At 43.1% G+C, this 24,118-nt stretch overlaps 1 protein-coding gene across 1 annotated transcript in view; it reads left to right on the forward strand.

Annotated features, from left to right (window-relative positions):
• The window catches only part of NR3C2 (nuclear receptor subfamily 3 group C member 2), a 371,722-nt gene that overhangs the window by 341,708 nt on the left and 5,896 nt on the right, over positions 1-24,118 (forward strand). The window contains exon 8 of the mRNA XM_012556240.2: positions 3,336-3,493. Within this exon, the coding sequence (XP_012411694.1) occupies positions 3,336-3,493 (158 nt within the window). The remainder of the gene's footprint in view (positions 1-3,335; positions 3,494-24,118) is intronic.

Consider the following 24,118-nt stretch of genomic DNA (forward strand, 5'->3'; position numbering starts at 1 on the left):
CACACCTGATGTCTAATGTATCAAGAAAGTTTTGTAGCAGTGACATTAAGAGAATCTTGTGTTCTTTATTCTTATGGAAGAAAGCAAACAAACTTCCACCCTGGGTATCTGTTTGCTCTTCCCCAGCCCCTAGATTTTGGACGATTTCCAGAACCCTGCTGCATGTAATAAGTAAATTCAGAGATTCCGGGCAGACCTCCAAAATTTGAGGTTTTGTTTAAATTTCCTTTATTCGTTCATTTGTTTCAACTTCGAAAAACTCTAGCTTAGAGTTAGTTCAATATATTTCAGCTACAGTAGGAAAATATAACGAATAATACTTGATACAAGTTGTTCATGATCTTGAGAGCTTTTGATCACCCAACTGTCAGAAATATGAAGGTCTTTGAATGAAGACTGTTCAGGTTAATTTGAATAGACTTGCCAAATATTATTTAAATATAGTCGTGAAATGTCTTCACTCTATTCTAATGTTAGGTGATATTGTAATACATATGGTGACATACGTGTAAATAACTATAAAAGACTAGAGGTTTACTTTGTATAATTTTATAACCTAACTTAAAAAAACAAATGTCAGTTTGTGGATGGGAATTATAGGCTGTTATTTGCCAATAGGAAATTTTAGGTTAACATTAAAATTTTTGTAGAAAGTGAATCTCTTAGTTTTAATATTTAACATCCTGGCTATTACCCTCCTTCTTTATGTTTTTTATACTTTTAAAACAAGATTTTTATTTCACAGAAAAAACATTACTTGTTATGTAATGGATGGCATTTAACTCTTAATGTGAATGTTGCATATTTGAAACTACAATGAATATTTGTGTAGTTGCTATTAGGGATTCATTTTTCCACACAAAAATAGACTTAGATAAATTACAAATCAAAGGCCTCAACAATTAAACTCAAGGAGAAGATTATTAACAGAATATAAAAGTTAATTTGCAAGATAATTCATATCTTTATAGAGGGCTCCCACCATCACCAGTTGCCTTAGAGTCGATTCTGACTCATGGTGACCCCATGTGTGTCAGAATAGAACTGTGCTCCATAGAGTTTTCAGTAGCTGATTTTTTTTGAAGTAGATGCCAGGCCTTTTTTCCTAAGTGCCTCTGGGTGTTACAGAGGATAACAGGGTGTATCTGGAAATAGTGTTATTTCTGGCTCCCAGTATGGCATGTAATACTCAAAAATGTACTTAGCCATTACAAAGTGCTTGATGACCCAAGTAAATTATTATTTATATAAGATATGGTAAGCGAGCATATATGGTATATAATTAAAAAGTGAAAGAGCAGTTTAAACTCAGAATGTTAATGTCAAAGGCTGACCATGTGTGGCACAAATGGTTAAGTGCTCGACTACTAGCTGAAAGATTGGCAGTTCGAATCCATCCAGATGCCTGTCAGAAGAAAAGCCTGGCAATCTGCTTACGAAAGGTCACAGCCCTGAATACCCTATGAAGTGCAGTTCTACTCTGCACACATAGGGTTGCCATGAGTCTGTATCGACTCAATAGCAACTAACAACAACTCCTAAAAATAAAGTTCTAGGTGATTTTATTTTTCAGTATTAAAGGATAAACATAACTATGTATTGAATGTAGTGAAAAAAAAAACATGTAAGTAGATTTTTCGTAGGCAATACCTTTAGCTTACACTCTGTTTAGGCGCACCCTTTCCTCACTAACAGCGCTTTCAGTGTGTCCTGGCAAAGAGCGTCTCCTCTCAGCAGGTCGCAAGAAGTACTCTATATGCTTCCAAGTCCTGAATCCCCAGGTATCCTTTTTAAGTGGGATTTTAAAATTTTAAATATAAAGCCTAGCCTCCACCTAAAAGGAAAGAAGAAAACAATCCTTAATTTTCTAGCTTATCAAAGAGAAACATTAACATGAGTTATTCTCTTTGAAAGTTTTAAGTTTTGCCCTGCTTGCAGAACCACTGTTGGTGTTAACCCCCTGAGGTGGTTCTGGGTGGAGGTCATGTGAGGGTTGCTCCACTGGACATGTGATCCTGTCACCAAGAGGATGAAAAGTGCTTCCGGTGTGGAGCGTCCTCCCCTTGGTAGCAGCCATTTTCTGGAAGGGCCTTTGATACTTAAACTTGAATATTAATTTTTTTACTTTCTAACTCTAGCCCCAGGTGAGATTGTCTGTGACTGTTCCATTTCTTCTGGAAAATCAGATTATATTTTCCTACCTCTCATGCATTGGCAAGTTAGGACCTATAAAACACTTTGATGACAGGCCACAAGGCAACAGAGTATTGTGGTTAATAGGCAGGCTTTGGAAACACACTGACCTAGGTGTATAACCCTTCTCTATTTATTTATCGTATCCTTGGGCAAGTTATTCAACCTTCAGTCTTCAGTTTCTTCATCTGTAACACGAGAATAATATAATGATTATGTCATAACATAAGAGTAATGGCAGTGTTAAGTGAGCTAATATATGCAGAGTGTATAATGATAACACCCTCTCCTCACTTATCAACGTGGTTAGGTTCCAAAGACCAGATTGTTATGGGAAATCAGTGTTATGTGAAAATGGAGGATGACCACATAAGATCACAAAATGAAAGATGACTATATCATTACATAACTGCCAATTTACATCATTACTTAACTGCCAAACCACTGAGAATCATGGCCCAGCCAAGGTGACACATAACTTTAACCATCAAAGCCAGCGTTACTCTCATATCACACTTCAGCGTTTGTTACTGCCAGACATACATCATTAATGCACAAAATAGTCGGATAGTAGATTTTCTACTGTTCTCCTAAGTGTGAAATGTCAGATAATGAGATAGTCGATAAGTGTGGAGAAGGTATATATACCTGATAAATAGTAGTTACTATTATTATTTGGTGTGTGTGTGTATACACACACACACACACACACACACACACACACACACTTACGTATACATATATTTATACAGAGCCCTGGTGGCACAGTGGTTAAGCACTCGGCTGCTAACTGAAAGGTCAGCAGTTCCAACCTACCAGCCACTCCACAAGAGAAGAGTGTGGCAGTCTGCTTCTGTAAAGATTACAGCCTCGGAAACCCTGTGGGGAAGTTCTGCTCTGCCCTATAGGGTTGTTATGAGTCAGAATCTACTCGATGAGAGTGAGGTGTATACACACACACGCACGCACGCACGCCAATAGAGAACTGCCATATTTATTCATAAATGCAATTAATTAAGATTCAGTATCAGTTTAAAAATGTGAGCCTGACAACCTCACAATATTCTAGGAGGTTTAACTCCTAAGATGCTGAAGCTGGTTCCCATCCCGAGGATTTACATGTCTGTATCCCTTAAATGCAGTTCCAAAGGATGGCCTCAAAAGCCAAGCTGCATTTGAAGAAATGAGGATGAATTACATCAAGGAACTGAGGAAGATGGTAACTAAGTGTCCCAACAATTCTGGGCAGAGCTGGCAGAGGTTCTACCAACTGACCAAGCTTCTGGACTCCATGCATGACGTAAGTAGAGCCCCTGGGTGCCTGTTGCAGGAAGGATCAGCAGCTACACACTATTGACCAAACGGAGCTAGAGGTGTGATAAAGAGTTCCCAGGACTGCAGGGGAAATCGGGAAATTATCCAGTGGGAGGCAACAAGAGTTAAAACCTGACCAGAAAGGAGATTTTGTTCAGATAACATGTGAAGAAGGAACAAACCTCATTTAGGGCAGAGGGTGTGGCTCATTACCCTTCCAAGCAGGAGCCAGAACTGTGTGCCAGAGAGAGGAAACCCCATGCCCTTGATCAGGGAGGGCCTTCAGATTGGCTACAGGTGTCAGATTGAATTTCACATTTTTGCTTGCAATTTAGGAAACATTTGGTTAATCAAAATGTTTGCTTTCACATTGTATAAATAGTGTCCATCTTCTACAACTGTTAATCCAATAACCCAATCTTTCAAAAACATTGTTAATGGTATAGGGCCAGCTTGTATCATCTCAATCCTTGCCAGATTTTGAGTCCAGTATTCGTTATTTTTCATAGGTATCACCTTTTCTGTCTTGCATAAATACAGAAAACAGATTCTGAGCTTATATCTAATTTAATCGGTTACAGATATAGTCAAGGTGTTTGTTTCTACAAAATATTGATGTGGCTAGCTTGCTTTGTTATGTCATTTAAAATACACTTCTTATTTCACTTTGCAAGCAGTTTATCTAATTCTAGCTCAAATAAAGTTGTACACAGTATGCTAATTTAGTTTTTCATATGTGTGAGATTTCCATACTTTCTTTTGGAGAATTTATTGCCCAAGTCTAGGCTATATGATTTGTGTAAGAATTTCTTTTTCAAATATTTCTCTGTTGCTAAAGAAAATGTTCACAACCTTGATGACCAACATTGTAACTATTGATATTACTAATATTGCTAGTGAAATAGTGGTTCATTCTTTAGAAGTGTGTTTGTGCCAGTGGAATGGAATCTCTGTGTAATGGCAGAGTTGACTGATAAAAGAACGTCACTTTCCATTGTGTTACACTGAAGACCCCGTGCATATCACACTGACCTTTGCTTTCTCTGAACTTTTCACATACAAGTCAAATTCCAGCACGGTAAATTCAATAATAAATAGTTGGGCTAATTATCACTGAGCTAAAAGTTTAATGGGAAGTCTTAGGGATAAGAGGGGATGGCAAACACAGAAAGCTTTGGGGAAAACAGCAAAGGATGCTCCCCATGATTCACACAAAAGGAAAGAAAGGAAAAGAGCCAAGTCTTCCCATTTTCTGTCGAAACCACAGGTTATCTACATGAGAACGCATCGCTGATTTACTTTCTTCTGTTGGTTTTGTTCAAAGTCCTTAGGAGAGCTCAGAAAGTGGTTTTGTGGTTCTTAGTGAATTCTCTTATTTGTTCAAATGTATAGGCAGGCACAAGTGCAATAGCAAAATTAGTGTGTAACTATAGTCACCGAGTACACGATAATAGGTGATAATGTTTCAAAGCAATATGCATATAATGAGACCAGCAACAGAAATTAAAACTTGTTTTTCCAGAAACTTGTCCTTTCAGAATCTGTGTGCACAGGGAAACACTGAGAGGCCACACCCAATGGTCAGTGGGTCAAACTGTCCTCTACTAGTTTGATTCTAGTGCCAGTACAGAGCTTGGTACAAGATAGGAGCTCAGTGAATAGTTAAGTGGCTGTATGATAAATGCTGTTTTCTGCAAAATTCTCAAGGGCAAAGCAGTGTCTTTTTGGTGTTTTTTAAATCAAGGTATAATTGATATACAATAAGTAAACATGTTTAAAGTGTACAATTTGATAAGTTTTGACATACGCATACACCACGAAACCATCACGACAGTCAACATAAGGAACGTATCTGTCACCCCAAAAGTTTCCTCATGTCCCTTTTTAACCTTTCCCTCCTACCTCCTGCTCCCCCATTGCTTTTTATATTGCTTTCTGTCAATATAGATTAGTTTGTATTTTCTAGAGTTTCATATAAATGGAATCATGCAGTTTGTACTCTTTTTTTGGCAGGCTTCCTTCACTTAGCATAATTATTTTGAGATTAATCCATGCTCATGCATATACCAATAATTCATTCATTTTTATTGCTGAGTAGTATTCCATTGTATGAATATTCTACAGTTTGTTTGTCCAGCCACCTATTGATGGGCATTTGGGGTGTTTCCAGTTGGATTATTACCCCTATTGTAGGTTGTGCTTCTTACTTCTTTATATGCCTAATAATCTTTGCATGGATGCTAGACATTGTGAGTTTTACCATGTTGAGTGCTAGATACTTTTGTATTCTTATAAATATTCTTGAGCTTTTTTCCAAGGTATGGTTAAGTTACTTGAAAACATTTCAATCCTTTCAGGTCTTGTGTTTATTCTTTGTTAGGCAGGTCTGGAGTAGTGCTTGGTCTTGGGCTAATTATCCTCCACTACTGAGGCAAGACCTTCCTGAGTACCCTATGCAATACCCTGCAGATTAAGAGTTTTTCCAGCCTGGGTGGTAGACCAAGCACTATTCCCAACCCTTTGTGCGCATGAGCAGTGGTTCCTCGAATCTTTTCAGGTATTTCTTTCCCTGGCCTTGCGTGGTTTCCTCACACATGTGCTGATCGTAACTACTGAATACTCAAGGAAACCCTATACAGTTCTCTGTGGTTCGCTCTCCATGCATTTCTCTCCTCTTTAGTACTCTGTTCTGTGAACTTTTTAACCAGTTGCCTTCGAGTCAGTTTCGACTCCTGGTACCCCTCTGTGTATCAGAATAGAATTGTGCTCCAGAGTATTTTCAGTGGCTGATTTTTCAGAAATGGATCACCAACCTTTCTCCCAAGGCACTTTTTGGGTGAACTTGAACCTCTCACCTTTTGGTTAGCAGCGGAACACGTTAACCATATGCACCATAGAGGGGGTCCTTGTGAGCTTTAGTTGCCATGATTTTCCGATCCTCAACCATGTCTCCTCAAACCTGGGGATTCACTGGCTTCCCTTGTCTCCCCACCTGCACTGTCTTCTTCAAGCCCCTTTAAAATAGTCAGCTGGGGCAGTCTTAGGCTCACCTTGTTTATTTCCCATTTCTCAGAGGTCATTGTCCCTCATTGACTGATATCCCCTGCTGAGAATTTGCCTTTCCACCACCAGATATTCTGAATCAGAATCTACATTTTAACAGGATCCCCATACCAGTTCAAAGCCTGACTGATATCCAAACCCATTGCCATCGAATCGAGTCGATTCCAACTCTTAGCAGACCTATGGAACAGAGTAAAACTGCCCCATAGGGTTTCCAAGGAGCGGCTGGTGGGTTCGAACTGTCGGCCTTTTGGTTAGCAGCCAAACTCTGAAACACTGCATCGCCAGGGCCTCTGTATCCAGTATCCTGAAAATCATTTTTTCATATACTTTTCTGAGTGTCTTTGGTTGCTTCAAGTGGAAGGGTAAATTCAATACCTCGTTTTCTCGTCTTGGTCAGAAAGAGAAAACTATTTTTGATATTATTTTAGTTCTAACATATTTATTTTAAATGATCAAAAGTATATTTCATCTTAGAAATGATGTACGGGCAGCATCTTTAATGTTCTATTTATATTCCTATTCCAGACAGGATATTGAAAAGTGCATTGTGAGTCTAGAGGGACCTTTCTAACACTCAAGTTTACTCAGACTTGAGACTGCCTACGGTTTTTTTCATTAGAGTAAATTAGTGAATCAACATTTGTGGAATTTTCTTCAAGAGAACAAATTGCTGCACAATGCACTGACTCTGTGCTCAGAGCCAAGTTGTGGCCATCTTGTGGAAAAAGAGCATTGGGTCCTAAGGGTCACACAAATAAGAGCCCTTTGAATACAGATCAAAGTTCTCCTTAATAGTGTGCATAGTGTACCAGCCCCCAGCACACACATACACACAGAGAGAGGCTTCCTTCCACATGGTGCACATATGTGTTGGCAGAAAGGTGCCAAGGTGAGTGAAAGAACACTCTCTGAAGGAGCAGGTTGGCAGTTAAGTATTTGAATCGGTCAGCAACTTTAATGGGCCATCAGCCCTCTGAACATCAATCTTTCCCCAAGAAAAGTTTCCAGGAGAGCAGCTGGCTATGTGTATTTTCACCAAAAAAAAAAAAGAAGAGGTTGAGCAGTTAGAGTGTTGATATGTGGTGGGGTTGTTAACCAGTGTCATAAAACAACATGTGTACTTCTGTTTCATGAGAAACTATTTGTTCTGTAAGCCTTCACCTGAAGTTCAATTAAATAAATAAATAAATAAATAAATAAATCGAAGAGAGAAGCTGTGGGCACGCTCCTAGGAGTTACTTTTGCATTGTAAATATTTGGGTGTTACACATAAACCAGATAGACGCCTTATTCTGTGAGAAGCGAAGCAGTAGTCATTTGCTAGCTATTATTAGGAGTAGCAATTTCCTATGGATATGAAAAGCATATTTCTAATGAACTTACTGGTGACTTCATTCATAGAGATCAAGGACAGTTTTGATATTATGATCAGTATGTAGAACAGTTAGTAAATAGTGAATGGCAGTATCAGTAATTTCTATTGAAGCAAAATTGCCCTTCTATTAAATAACAGTTTCAAGGTCACACAATCATAATCGATTTTATATGTCAGTACACGCACTTAGCAAAAACGTACTGCCTCCCTAGCAGGATTGACAGAGCTACAGAGGATACAAAATAAATGTATGGCATTGACCCCACGCTTAAATAGCTTAGCTTCTAGAGAGATGGCTGGAGCATAATGCGAAGCAGAAGGCAATCAGGTGCCAAAACTGGTTGCCTGAGCAGTGGGACCTTTGAGAGCACGTGTATTCATTCATTTCTTCATTTGTTGATGAAACATTGATTAGTTCTTGCAGTGGCTGTTCAGCGGTAGAATTCTCACCTTCCATGCAGGAGACCTGGGTTCGATTTCCAGCCAGCGCACCTCAAGTGCCACAGCCACCCATCTGTCAGTGGAGACTTACGTGTTACTATGATGCTGAACAGGTTTCAGACGAGCTTCCAGACTAAGGTGGACTAGGAAGAAAGGCCTGGCAATCTGCATCTGAAAATCAGCCAGTGAAAACCCTAGGGATCACAGTGGTCCTATCCCATTGTGCACAGGGTCACCATGAGTTGGGGGCCGACTTGACGGCAGCTAACGAGAAAACCACATTCAGGACCACAGAATGAATAGAATGTCAGTCTTCAGGAATCTCACTTGTCTGGTGGAGGAAGATGTTCATCTCATTCAACAAATAACTTGAGTGTCTAAATGTGCCAGGCAGCACGCTGGGTGGAAGAGACCCAAAGCTTGACCTTGGGAGCTTACAGCCTGGCAGGGCCGCCGGACAGCACATGGGAGGTCACGGGGCAGTGCCCCAAGGGCCCGGACCTGGTGGGCTCACCGTGAGTTGTGGGCTCGCCATGTGTGGTCTCACCATGACTTCTGGACTCACTGAAGTTTATTCAAAGTTGATATAAAACTTTGTCAAGAAGGTATAGGAATGATCCGTTTTGTTGCAGGGGTCAAGGAAGTCTTCTGAGAGAGTGTCAAAGAATCCTTATTTAATGGAAGAAGAGAAGAAACAGTTTCAGAGAGTCCATAGGTAGCTAGTGGCAGCTGGAAATCTCTGGACTCACCGTCTAGTGCTCAAGACACCACCGTTTTGACAATGGGGACAGTGGAGGCGGTCCAGACTGATAGCAGCTTCTCGTTTTTAGGCTAGGATGCATCTTCGGAGATAAGGAAAACTAGCATCTAGGAACATTAGACACAGCTGCACCACTCGCCAACCCTCCACACTCCATTTGGATCTTCCCTGGCATCTTCTGGAATACACTGTGTTTGTGAGGTGCTGGGTTACATCTTGAAGGCAGTCAACCTGGTTTTGTATAAAAGTGTCATGCATGTCTAGCAGTTCCCAGAACAAAACTTAAGTCTGCCTCAACATCACTGGTGCTGAACAGGCTTTGGTTATGAGGACTTTTGTTGCACATACGATCATTAAAGGCTGAGAAGAACCTACCTCTTGGTTGGGCAGGCATCATTGTGTCACTCAGAGCCTCTTTCTGCAGGACAAAAGGAAGCACTTTGAGGATCCTATTGCTGAATAATTGCTTCCTGTAGTCCAAAGGAGATACTTGACAACTGAAGTGGCTCTTGTACATCCACACTCTGTGAGCCAAGATTTCCCTTCTCCAAGGGGGAAGGGCTGGCGGTGCGAGCAGCAGAGCATCTGGTGGTACGGTAAACATTACATGTGCACACTGGGGAGACTTCCTTCTTTACATGAGAAGGGCTTGAAGTTTCACTGATATGATAACTAACAGAAGAGATACTGCAGCAAGTAGCCAAGACTATTTATTCTGAGATTCTCATTGCTCATTTAATTAGTGGGTGCTTTTGCATCCGGGCTGTGGTAATTTCCATTGTGATGACACTATAGGTGGTTTTTGAGATAGACGCCAACCTATTTTGAACATCTCTTACCTCACACTGCGGAACACAAGCTGCAAGTGTGGCTCATGGTGCCATTTGGGCAGGCCGCTCACTCGCATGTTCTGTTTTTCATTCCTGTCAGGGTGTTTCTCCTCAGAAAAATTCCAAGGCCAAAATCGGAGGCCGCCACAGAAACCTGGGGAAGGCAGAAAGAGCACGGCCTGTAGCTGTACCACCCTTCTCTCAGTAACCTCAGTTTCTTCAGCTGTAAAATGGAAATAACAGCTATCTTAGAGGGGGTTTTGGGACGTGAATGAAATAAGACAGGCACTGAAGCATCCACCATGTAACAGGCATCGAACGAATGTTCACCCCTTCTGTCTTCCTTGCCCCAGATGGTTTGAGTTTTCCCAAAGCTGTGTCTCTGTACCACCCAAGAGCATCAATTGAGTGGTTTTAAATTACTTTTTAGGCACAGTGACACCCACACAGGCACATAACATGTACCATCAAGAAGCAGACAGTCTAAAGTAGACAAGATTAAGCACAGAAATAGGCCATAAAGACCATTTCACAGTGCAGGGCAGGAAGCACATAAGTTATCTGAGAGTGACCCATTGAGACTTAACTCAGGACGAATCGTTTCCAGGGTACCGCAGGTTCCAGCACACACCCAGCGTCAGCGTACTGTGCTTCCTGGTAGACGTTCACCAAAGGACACGGGGTGAGCTTGAGCCACCTTCTAATTCGCAGAAGGGATTAAAGGCTGTTTGATGATGGAGGTTATTGGATGATGGAGACAATGGCAGATTACTGTGAGGTGACCATCACGAAGGATTGATGTTGGTGAACTGAAAACCTTGCCCCTGGGAGTTACCAGAACGCTGTGCAAGTAATAAATAAAGGCTGGGATGCTGCTTTGTCATGAGGAGCCAAACCTCCCTGTCTTTCTGTTGCTCAGGTTATTGAAATGAGATTATTTGATTGTGTATCTCTAACGTAAAGTACCCAAGGACCCCTGGTGGCACAAGGGTAAAGTGCTTGGCTGCTAACTGGAAGGTTGGTGGTTGGAAGCCACCAGTGGCTCCAGAGGAGAAAAGACCTGTTAATCTGCTTCCCGAAAGATTGCAGCCTGGAAAAACCCTGTGGGGCTGTTCTGCTCTGCTCTGCCTTATAGGGTTTCTGTGAGTTGGAATCAACTTGATGGCACACAACAACAAATCAAGTAGTCGGTGCTGGCAGTATTATGTGTGTGTGTATGTGTGTAAGAGCAATCAAGATTCAAAACTATGTTCCATCACACGGAGGTAAACAACTATTTAATGTAGTTGTTAGCAGTGTTATACAGGTTTTTTCTTTGACAAAACCGTGACTAAGAAAGATTCTAAATAAAGGAAGAGCTAGTCAGCTAAGTGAGCAGAGCATTATCTTCCAAGGCATCAGGCCAGGGGGAGGGGGTGGGGAGTGAAGGCACCAGTGATACAAAGACCAGGGTTCTTGAAAAAGGAAACTTCATGGGTAAAGATTTCAAGTTAAATGAATAATCAACATGGAAAATCCTACTCTTTGTCTAGTTGATGAAATCTGTGGAGCAGTTATTAATGGGTCATCATGGTGGCACAGTAGTTAAGAGTTTGGGTGCTAACCAAAAGGTCAGCAGTTCAAATCCACCAGCCGTTCCTTGGAAACCCTGTGGGACAGTTCTGTTCTGTCTGTAGGGTCACTATGAGTTGGAATCAGCTCAGTGGCAAGGGGTTTTTTTTTTTTTTTTTTAATGTCTCTTTCTGCATTCCTATAATAGATTGGGACTGGCATTTCCATTTACACATTTCTAAATTTGAAGGGTATGACTTAGTTCAGAATACATTGCCGTGGGTGAATTATGCCAATGAGTGCTTATTTTCTTGTTAAAATTTTTTATGTTTGGGTATTTGAAAAAAAATACATCAAATATATTTAAAAATAAAACTGGAAAAAAAATGAGGTCAGAATGTTTTGTTACTTCATTATCTGGAATAAACATGGACTTGACAGCCTTGGTTGTGATGTGAAAAGCTCTGTGAGGGTCAAGGGTTGGTGTGTTTTATATTCTGGAATCTGGGGCCACGAGGCCCAACGAAGATGTAACTCACCATGGACATATGAAGGTGTCTATATGTTATCCCTTCTGTGTTTGTTGTATTAATGGTATAAAGTAGCATCATTCGGTGGTCATAATTGTGTCTCTCCAAGTTCCCCTAGGGTTTGTAATCTGTTCATGTTGTGACAGGCAGCAAAATAGCTAAATTTATTGTTCTTCTTAAACTTGTTGAAAAGAGTGTTTTAATAACCAGGGTACTGCTTGTATAACAGAAAGTGTTTTCCAGTGCCCAGTTGTCTTACAGTCTGTGAAATGAGCCTTCCCTATCTCAGATAGTCAGTCCTTCTGAATAGCCTCTAAGTGGGTGTGCAAAGGAAGGGCTGCTCAGAGGCTGTGCTTTGAGAGTGAGGGAAAACCTTCTGGAACCGTGAGCCCACTGCAGAGTAGCCTGCTCTGGGCCAGGCACTGTCCTGGTGCTAAGGATACAACAGCAAGACAATAGTCTTGGCCCCTGTCCCCACAGAGCTTGTGGTCTATTGAGGAACATTGACAAGTAAACGGGACTGAAATCCAGCATGATAGGCACTGTGACAAAGGACTGTAAGGACCACAGGGAGTACCTGGAAGAGGGAGCAGCAGCGTGGAGATGGGGCCGTGGAATGGCATCAGGGAAAATGATAGCTAAGCTGAAACTCAAGGGTCAAGTGGGAGTTTGCCAGACAGATAAGCCAAAGGAGTTAACATCCCAGTGAAAAGAAAGCACGGTGATTTTGAGAAATGGAGAGTTCCATTATATCCACAAGAGTCAGGGAGGAATGGAGATTTCCATTGTATCCACAAGAGTCAGGGAGGAATGGAGAGAAATGAAGGTGTAGATGGTGAACGGATTGGTAAGTCACATTCAGGGAGCTAGTGTAGGGTTGGAAGCACATTTGTAGAGAATCTAGAGATGCTCTGTCCAGTATGGTAGCCACTAGTCATGAGTGCTATTTAAGTTTAAATTAAGTAAAATTTAAAATTTGGTTCCCCACTCATACCAGCCACATTTCAAGTGCTTAGGAAGGAGCCATATGTGGCTCGTTGCTACCATATTGGATGGTGCAGGAAGTTGTATTGGACAATGCTGATCTAGAGAATCTGTTACAGGAGGGCCAACCAAAAAAAAAACAAACCAAACCCATTGCTGTGGAGTCAATTCCAACTTAATAGCCGCCCTATAGAACAGAGTAGAGCTACTACATATGGTTTTCAAGGCTGTAATCTTTACCAAAGCAGACTGAGAGGAGGGCCAAGAGGGAACAATATAAGATCAGGTAGGATGCTGATGCAGTAATCCAGGTGAAAGATGATGGAGTTTTCTTTAGGAAGGATTGAAGAGAGATTTGGGTAGTAGAATTAATGACTCTGGGTTATAAATAGGACATGGCGGTTGAGAGGGAGGGAGCAGGTCTAAGATACAACCCCCAGAATTCTGAGGTAGATAGCTCTGAGGAGAGGGCACAGGGGGAAGAGCTTTGTGAGGGGAGATAAAGAGCTTGTTTTGGATGTAGTGGATTTGAGGTGCCTTTAGGACATCCCAGGGGAAATGTCAGGGGAACATGGGCTCCGTGGGTATAAAGATGAGGAAGAGGAGCTGCTGATGCAGACTCAGGAGGTGCTGCAGGTGATAGCCACTGAAGCCTACAGTGGATGGGACGGTCCACGTGTTGCCATGGAGCAAGGAGAGGGCCTAGAACTGAACTAAGGAAAAGCAATGCTAATGAACCAAAAACAGGGAGGTGCCTACAAAAAGATCTGGGAAGGATGGCCACTGAGGTGAGAGGCAAGAAGAGGGACGCAGGGGACAAGCCAGAGAAGTGTGTGTCCTCCCTGAGTGAGGACGAGTAGGCAGAGGTTGTGGAAGGGCCAGTTAGCCAGTGGTCTGAACGCTGGTCAGTAGCCATAGCAACAAGGAGGTTGTTGTAAAGAACAGTGGCCTGACCCAACTTCTGTTCATGCTCACTGGGTTTCCAGTAACTCTGAAGCCACAAAGGCAGGAGGAACAGCAGTTCATTAAACAACAACAACAACAACAAAAACTTGGAAAAATATTGTTCAGTAAATCGTCTTAATAAAATTGCTTTAATTATTAGAAAAGAATTAGGAGTCTTTTGTTATGTGATGATGTGTATGTAAATGAGCATTTTAATGTGATTGAGAGAACATGCAAAATATTTGTGTTTACATTTTTAAGTGTAGCTAAGAAATCACAGTAGCATAGCAAACCCTATCTTATAAATAACCCCAAAACAACTTTCTTCTAGACTTCAAGCCATATCTGAGTAGTTTTGAATTAGTGAAAGCTTTTTTTGTGTCTTTAAGATGGTTGTTGTTAGCTGCCATCAGATTGGCCCCCAACTCAAATGGCAACCCCATGCACAGTGGAACGAAACACTGCCCAATCCTGCACCATCTTCATGATTGGTTACAGATCAGACAGTTGGGCTCCATAAAGTTTTTCATTGGTTGATTTTTGGAAGTAGATCACCAGGCCTTTCCTCCTAGTCCACCTTAGTCCAAAAACTCTGCTGAAACCTGTTCAGCATCATAGCAGGACGCAAACCTCCAACAACAGACAGGTGGTAGCTACGCTTGAGGTGCATTGGTCAGGATTCAACCCGGCTCTCCTGCATGGAAGGCTAGAATTCTACCACTGAACCACCACTGCCACCTGTATCTTTAAGGTCCTATATACATATATGTGGTTGGTGGTGGTGGTAGTTGCTGTTGAGTGGATTCCGACTGTGTGCAGAGTAGAACTGTGCTCCATAGGGTTTTCAAGGCTGTGACTTCCGGAAGCAGATTACCAGGCCTTCCAATGCTCCTATATATATGTGTGTACATATGTGTGTGTGTATGTATGTGTGTATGTATATATGTGTGTGTGCATATGTGTGTATATGTATACGTATGTGTGTATGTATATGTATATATGTGTATATACAGAGTTTAGAATCAAAGGTAGCCATGATGTTTCAGAACTGATCTTGAGTTTCAAGTCATGACTTACTGCAGTTTCCATGATAATGGTCCTGAGCCGTTTTCTCACCCATCCCAGTCACATTACCCCTTAATTATAATGACAGGTAATTTCCACTTGCAGCCACAGAACCTTTATCTCCTTTGGTTTTTCCTGGTTGGCTGTGGTTTTCTGTGGCTGACATAACTCAAAATCTGGGTTATTTCCTTACCTTTTTGGAAAAGGTTGATTTAAAACATTTAAATATTTTCAGTGACTAACATTTAGGCTATTTAAGACGGTCCCCACCAACAAACAGGCAATAGCCAGGAAGCATTCTAAGATGCAGTTGTGCTAGACCTTAGTGAAACGAGAAAAGTAAGTTTGATATAGGAAGTTGGTCCTTCCGTGTGTGAGAGAGAATTTTCTTTCTCGTGAACTTATATCTGGCAGCAACTTGTTCTGTTAACCCTTAACTGGCAAATTTAAAAATCGTATCTGATCTCAATTTCTTTAAAGTTTCATTTGGTTCATAGGCAAGAGGGGGAGGGAAGAAAAGCATATTTGTTCTTATAACAGTCATTTCTTTTGCTTCATTGTGGATTCACATTTTATAAGTTGCATACCCATAGAACATTTGACAGTGTTCATGACTAGTTTTGAAAAATCCTGGGAGAATAAGTTTCTGTAAGAATGCTGAGGAAAGACTCGGGCCTTGCCTTGTTCTGGAAGGTATAAAGGAACTGCACATTCCATTCCCACCTGGATTCCAGTATGATGCCATGGGGAGAGCTTTCTGGAAAATCCAAAATTTCAAGTAGAAAGAGAGCCTCTGAGGGTCCTGCAGGTCACGCTTCTGGGAGATCACGTCTGAATCAGACCTGACACACAGGAATCGTGTCCTAATCTGAGATAGCTCTGAGGAAGGTTTGGAAAGCCATCTTATTGTCTAACACCTGTGCCAGTGAATCCCCCCTCTTATCCAGCCTAAATCCTGCTTCTTACAATATAAAGATAACAGTATAATACCTCAGATTTTCATAGTGCCTTTCTTCCTAAGTCCTATCATTAAACCCTTCTAATATCTCCATGAGGCAAGGATGAATAAATGTTACTGTTACTCCTTTTTTATGGAGGACAGAATTAAGACAGGTGATTAAGTGCATTTTTCCAGATTCATATGTGAGGCAGGAGTGCAGGAGGTAGAGAGCACCTGTGAGCAATGTCAGCCCAGGGCCAACGCTCCACTCAGTTAGCTCCATTGCCCTTAGTAGGTTAGATGTCACTCTAGGATTCTTCATAAAGTGAGCATAATAGGGCCGGCTTCACAGGTGTGTGACCTTGATCTGTTTAGTCACATAGGACTCTGTGCGTGGAACCACCCCACAATTGTTTTAATGTTCTGCTGGAATCCCCGGGTGATATAAACTGTTAATGCGCTTGGCTACTACCCAGAAGGTTGGAGGTTCATGTCCACCCAGAGGCACTTTGGAAGAAAGGCCGAGCAATCTACTGAAAAATCAGGCATTGAAAACCCTATGTAGCACAGTGCTATGCTGATACACAGGAGGGCACCATGAACCAGAGTCAACAGCAACTAGTTTGGTCGCCATCTTGAAATTAGTAATAAATTTTGAACAAAGGGTTCTATATTTTCCTTTTGCACTGGGCCCCACAAATCATTGGCCTGTCCTGGGCATAATATAATGTGTTTAAGATTGCACTGATCAGAGGAGATGATGAGTGTGAAGAGCAATTTGCAGCCTGTGGAGTACCTTGCAAACGTGCCCATGGAAGGAGGTAGCAGGGCAGTGAAAGGCGGAAAGCTGAAGTGAAGCAGGGCAGAAGAACTGAAGGAAACGAGGCACATCGATACACTGGAAATGACCCTTAAACTGAAGGCATAATTTGCCAGAAAAAGGAAATAGTGAAGGAAATTTACAAAGAGAGAGACCTTGTTAAGCAATAGAAAAGAGAAATATTAGTATCAGCAGTGCCATTTTAGACAAGAGGTGATCATTTTAAATGAGAGGTTTAAAAAGGCCAGCAAGAGATGCCACTTGACCATTTCTACTTGTCAAGGTCATAATCAAAGGGACTGGACAGTGTATATGGTTCAAGTGTATAAATACATGAAGCCTCCAGAGAATGGAGACTCCAAGGGGAATGACACCTGAAAGAAAGGCCAAAAATGGGAGACAGCGTCATGGAGACTCGTCATTTGAAAGACAAGTTCTGGAGCTTTTAAGCTTGGAAGAGTTTTTCAGAATTCTCTAGGCCAGCCCCCTTGTGCACAGGGATTCTTTCTAAAGCATTTCATAAAGGCTGGAAGAATCTATGTAATATTTGGACAGCCAAATCTGGCATTACCACCATATCACTTGATGCAGAGACATATTTTTTCACATGTTAATATTTCTGAAACCAGGAGACATCTTATACTTGATTTATGTATTTTAACAAACAAACAAAACCCTTCTCCCAAAAAACAGTTATTAAATCCCTGAAGTGTCTTCCAGTCCATTGGTCAGCAAATTTGTTTAGCAAAGGGCCTGATGGTAAGTATTTTCGGCTTTGCGGGCTACAGGGTCTCTGTCACAACTAGTAAACTCTGCCATTGTAACATGAAGGCAGCCACAGATAATATGCAAATGAATGAATGTGGCTGTGTTCCAGTAAAACTATTTCATATAGTTTCCTGTCACAAAATAGTTTGTTTTTTTCCAATCATTTAAAAATCATTTTTTCCAATCATTTTTTTAAAAATCACTTTTTTCCAATCACTTAAAAAACAAAGTGTAAAAATCATATAAAAAACAGGCAGTAGGCCAGATTTGGTCTGCAGGGCATAGTTTGCTGACTCCTATTTGTTCTATGATGGTGGCATCATAGCATCAAAGTATCCCTGCTCAGATCACAAGAGGCCTCCCCTGGCCAGTGGATCTGACTCATGGCTTAGGGTTCCTTTATTATTTTTTTCTTTCAGAGATTGAAATAAGGATTTAACTACTTAATCTAATATTTGGAGTCCCTGGGTGATGCAAACAGTTAACACACTCAACTGCTAACCAAAAGGTTAGTGGTTTGAGTCCACTCAGAGGTGCCTCAGAAGAAAGGCCTGGTGATCTACTTCCAAAAAATCAGCCAATGAAAACCCTATGGAGCACAGTTCTACTCTGACACACGTGGGGTCACCATGAGTCAGAATCGACCTAACAGCAACCGTGAAAAAAAAACTTTAAGATTTAACCTGATATTAAAATTGGTAACATATAAACATGAATTGGTTTAGATTTTTACTTTACTAAGTGTAGTGTACATTTGCAAGAAGCATCTAGGAAATATTGAAAACAAAATTAGGAAAAGTTCATACTTCTATATACAGTAGCATTCCAATGCATTTCAAACACAACCCTTCCATTAGATTTCCTTTGTTCAGCAATGTTCTAATTATTATCTTTAATCTCTACTTTCTTCTTTTCCATTGTGTCATTTTTCTTTGTGTTTCTCACATGCATAACTTTATTCACAAGAAGGCGGAGCTGCGATCTAGAGCAAGGCTTGTAATACTTAAACAGGTTGGAAATTAAATAAATTTAAGTACAAAAAAAATGAGAAGGAAATTAAACCCATCTTGCTTAGCACAGCATCCTTACAACATATTTCAAAGATGTAATATTCATCATTGGCCAGAGCTCAGTAATGCTGTTGCATTTATTATAAAAACGGTGACGTTACATTACAGTGTAGCCTCAAATAACAGTCATTTGCTAAGAGAGAGGGGAAGGTTTTCAGAAATGCCCTTGGTTTTGCATGAGACATTGAGCAGCACCTATCTCCCACCCCACAGTCAGCCTAGTCCACCCCAGCATGTCTGGGTGGTACAATGGCTAAGCACTTGGCTACTAACCTAAAGGTTAGTGGTTGGAACCCACCCAGTGGTACTGTGGAAGAAAGGCCTGGTGATCTGCTTCCGTAAAGATGACAGCCAAGAAAACCCCATGGAGCACTCCTACTCTAACACATGGAGTTGCCTTGAGTTGGTATCAACTCAGTGGCAGAGGGTTTGTTTTTTTTTGTTGTTGTTCACCCAGACTGCCCAGCTTGTACCAGCACAGACCCAACCAGCCCTGTGAGGCCTCAAGGGACCACCCTGCCTCCCTTCCTCCTTCCATCAGGCAGAGCTGGAGGTGTCACTTCCTGGCCCTGAGCCCTGGCACTGGCCACGCTCACAGGGGTCTCCTTCCTGGAATTTATGGGTGGAGCACACCTCAGATGGCCTTGGTGGACCAAGCAGCCCCCAGAGCCTTGTCTCCTGCCACAGGAACACGCTGGAGTCACATACCCTACTGCCACTGTGTGCTGCCCATAGAAGAGGAAGACTTTCTTATAAAATGAAGAATCAACAAGACATCCCTTCCTGATGACAGCCCTGCTGCCAGTGCCGTCTCAGAGCCCCAGAGCGTCCCACCAAGTCCCCAAGCGCCTCTGACGTGCTGAGAATGTAGCTCACATTCTGAGCGTGCTCACTGACAAACTTCGCTGATGGGGTGAGAAATGCCTTTTATACTGAGATTTTAAGAAACCAAGCTTTTTAGATGCTTTTCTGGACGATCTCTTGGTGAGATGTAAGAGACCTTTAGGACGCTCCTAAACTCAAGCCTGTAAGAGAGCTGACCAGGAACTCTCAAGTGACACTCTGGGGCCTGGGTTTTCAGGAAAGAATTCACAAATAAATAGTAGTAAAGTGCTAGACTACTAATTGAAAGTTGGCAGTTTGAATTCACCTGGAAACACCTCGGAAGAAAAGCCTGGCAGTCTTCTTCCAAAAAATCAGCCATTGAAACCCCTGTGGAGTATAGTTCTTCTCTGACACATGTGGATTGCATGAGTTGGAATCAACTCGATGGCAACTGGTATAACCTTGATATACTTCAAGGTATAGAAACAAACGCAACTGAATTTGGAGGGCATTTATTGCCATGTCGTGTTTTGCTGAGATATCATCAGCCAGAAAAAAGCTGTGCGCCCATCTGTGCACACGCCCCACTTCTTCTGTGCCAGCCTACAGTAGGTGGACATTGGGGGCCAGACTCCATATATAATCATTGCGGGTCATTTTCCAGTGTTCACAAGGCTGTTAGTGTTACAGTGTTGGGAGTTGAATCTATGTATCTTTTGCCCCTACCCCATCAGTCAGTTCCAACTCATAGTGATCCCATAGGACAAAGCAGAACTGCCCCATAGGGTTTCCAAGGTGTGGCTGGTGGATTTGAACTGCTGACCTTTTGGTTGGCAGCCAAGCTCTTAACCACTACGCCACCAGGGCTCCTCCCTATCAGTATAGCTGACTAAAATTCTGGCCTTTGAAAATAAACAAAGCTTCAAACCTCCCCCTAGTGCTCATTTCTGGCCAAAGCTTGATCCCAGCTGGGTGGGAGCCCTGGAGCCTGCCAGTGGCTTGGAAGAAATGAGCTTGCTGGTGAAGACTTGTACAAGGCGGCTCTTGTTCACATGCTCCATCACCTCTGAAGTGACTGTGGGACCTTAGAAGAGCAGCCCTGACCCCAAATGTGTGGCAGGAGGGGGACCCCACTGGATGGCACCCCAAGTGGCCGTGGCAGTTGAGGGGGCAGGGCGTGGAGGGCAGCAGTAGTGCCATGGGGCGATGCTCGGTGGGGAAGAGGCACCGAGCCGCCCGATAGCCTCGCTGTGGGAGCAAGGCAGGGTGCCGCCAGCCTCACTGTGACCTTGCTCCAGCCTCGGACTCCCTAACAGCTGTGGCCCGTCAGGTTGGGATAAATCATGCTCGGCGTCTGGCTAAACTTCTGTGATTCCAACAGATGCATTTTGTACAGAATGAAAAAATACACACGTCCTCTCTGATTCCTAATAATGTGGGACTCTTATTGCTGATTATAATTAGGGTTCTTGCTTCTCCATTCAGCTGGGTACTTACCAGGAAAGACCTGTGGAAATCAATACTGAGGCGGTGGGCTGGGCCAGGCAGGCCATTTGTCTCTTTGCAATTAAGGCGTTTGTGCTGACAGGCTGACACAGTAGAGCTTTGATTTCTGTCCCCATGACCATGCCCCTGCCTCAGTGCCCCTTGAACCACAGTGAGCAGTGATTGGGCTTCTAGCATCATGGCAGGACATGCATATGCAGTCCTCCTAAAACCCAGGAAAAGCAAGTTGGAGAAAGTCTGAATTGCAGGGAAAGAAGAAAGGGCTGAGCTGTGTGCACTGAGTTGCAATTTTTTACTTAGAGCCACTAAAATCAAGATGTTCATTTAACTTGCCCAGTTCGTGCTTTGGTTTATTTATTAAAACTAGCAACATGATGCCCTAAAACCTACTGTTTAAATAACTTATTCTCAAGCACTTAAGAGTTTGGAATAAGTCAGAGAAATCCAGGAACAAGAACCTGGGCAATAGTAGATATGAATCCCTTTAGCCCCTTAATCCACCCAAAAAAAAAAAAAAAAAAACCTGTTGCTATTGAGTCAATTCTGACTCATGGTGACCCCACGTGTTACAGAGTAGAACTGCTCTGTAAGGTTTTCTTGGCTGCAGTCTTTGCAAAAACAGATCACCAGGCCTTTCTTTTGAAGCACTACTGGGTGTGTGCGAAACACCATCCCTTAGGTTGTCAAGCACAAGCTGTTTGTGCCTCACAGGTGCCCCCCCAAGCCACACAGTCAGAAGGGGGCTGTGATGCACGAGGCCCTCCCCTAGCTGCTCTGGGGTGTGGTGAGCATAAGGTGGGTGTCACCTGTCTTCTAGGAGCTTACAGGCCACTTAGGGAGCTGTAGCATAAATGTGAAAAGTTAAAACTATCTAAGATGTGAACAACAGGCTAAACAAGGAGATACTGTCACCTGGTTCCATGGCTAATTGTCAAGTAAATGAGAACGACAGAAAGCGCCAACTGTGAGTTCTGAAGGAGCCCTGGTGGCACAGTGGATAAAGCGGTTGGCTGTAACCAAAAGGCTGGCAGTTTGAACACACCAGCTGGTCCGCGGAAGAAAGATGTGGCAGTCTGCTTCAGTAAAGATTTACAGCCTTGGAAACTCTACAGGGTTGCTATGAATCAGAATTAAACAGCAACGGGTTTGGTTTTGGTTTGTTGACTTGTGAGGAGAGAGGACTCCTTTAGCCTGGGGTCCGGGGAGTCCTCCTGGAAGAAGGGGTGCTGCAGTAGGGGAATGAGTGAGAGGAAAGAACCCATGAAATGGGCAGAGGAGGTAGGTGCTCGCTGCTTGAAAGTAGAGTATCCAAGAGAATTGCTGAAGGGCTAGTCATGCAGAGTCATTCTCAAGTGTTTTATTTATTGATGTTTTTATTGTGGTAAAATATATATAAAACCTATTGCTGTCGAGTTTACTCTGAGTCACAGAGACCCTATAGGACAGAGTAGAACTGCCTGTTAGGGCTTCCAAGGATCAGCTGGTGAATTTGAGCTGCCAACCTTTTGGTTAGCAGCCGAGCTGTTAACCACTGTACCACCAAGGCTCCAAAATATATATATACAAAACATAAAATCTGACATTTTAACCGTTTTTTAGTGTACACTTCATTGACATCGATCACATTCATAGTGTTGTACAGCCATCACCGCTATCTTTGTCCGAAAGTTTTTCATCACCCCAAACAGAAACTACCCCTTCAGCAGCAACTCCCATTCCTCCCCCCGCCGCCCCACCCCTGCTCATCACTAATCTGTTTCTGTCTCTGTGCACTTGCCTGTTCTAGGTATCACATACAAGTAGGATCACACAGTACTTGTCCTTTTGAGACTGACTTATTTCACCCAGCGTGATGTTTTCAGAATACATCCATGTTGTAGCATGCATCAGGACTTCGTTTCCCTTAATGGCTGAATAACATTTCATTGGGCCTGGCCCAGGAGATGCTCCAGGATATGTACAGAGTGCCCCTTAGGTGCTTTGCCATAGTATGGCAATTTGGCTTTTGAATCAGTCTCCATTTGGATTGGTCAGCGGCCCTGGTGTTAAGTCCTTGAGTGTTGCCAGCTCCCATGGCTCTGCCCACCCCCACCCCCCATGCTCTCACCACCTCCTGGGCCTGTTGTGTCCAGTAGGGATGGTGCACCTGACTGCAACCCCACCCACCCTAGACCGTGGCTGTGCACCGCTGTGCACCAGCTCTCTGTGGCAGCTGGGACTGGGCCAGGGCCAGAGCGTGGAAGGGCTCTTCCAGTCCATGAGCACCTGGGGGCAGGAGCTGCAGCTTGGACCTGATTGGCTCCTGTTCTCCTCGCATGGTGACTAGGCTTAGACTCCCATAGGTGATTCCTAACCTCGCCAGCTGCAGACACTAGCCCAGGACATGCTTGGGTGGGGCCTGGAGAGGTTCTCAGCCGTTGCCAAAAACACAGTGGGCTAGGCAGGCTTCTGTGGCAGCCAACACATCTGGTAGCTGTGGAGCCCACTGAGACTCCAGCTCGTTGGCCTCCCCACCAGCAAGGGCGAGCACCCCGAGAGTGGTGGGTGATGATAGGACTCCCTCCTCTGGGACATCTTGCTCTCTGGGTCGATGCCTGGCACCTGGAGGCCAGCCAGCTCCATGCTGGCCCTGACCAGGTCCATGTGCTCTAGGAAAGCCCCGTCCCTGTGCAGCTGGCTGAGGCCTCACTGTAAACAGATGCACTGGGCATCAGCTCAGAACTGGGAACGTGTTGCTTTCTCGGTCAGGGAACATGGAACAGAGGTGGGTGCGAAATGCACGCCCAGGTGAATATGCATGGTGGGCAAGGAGTGTCTGGGACAGCTGTCCCCAGCAAACCTGTGAAGAACAGCCGAGTCCCAGCCCTGCTCTCTCTACATTCTGGTCTGTTTCCATCTCCTAGGCGATGCTCTGGGCTGAGGACACATTGTACAGGTCTTAGTGACAGGAACGGAGGCCCAGGGAAGGCCTATGACGCATCCTCATAGCAGGTCCTTGAGGTACTCCCACCACATGCTGCCTACATCTTCAATAATTGATTCCCGCATCACATAGTGAATGGGTATTGCTGTTGCCAGTTTACAGATATAAACCCTCACTTGGCCCTGGCTCTGCCAGGTAGCTTGTTTCTGCCA

This window comes from Trichechus manatus, unplaced genomic scaffold, assembly GCF_000243295.1.
Source record: "Trichechus manatus latirostris isolate Lorelei unplaced genomic scaffold, TriManLat1.0 scaffold00059, whole genome shotgun sequence".
In the NCBI taxonomy this organism is placed as follows: Eukaryota; Metazoa; Chordata; class Mammalia; order Sirenia; family Trichechidae; genus Trichechus; species Trichechus manatus.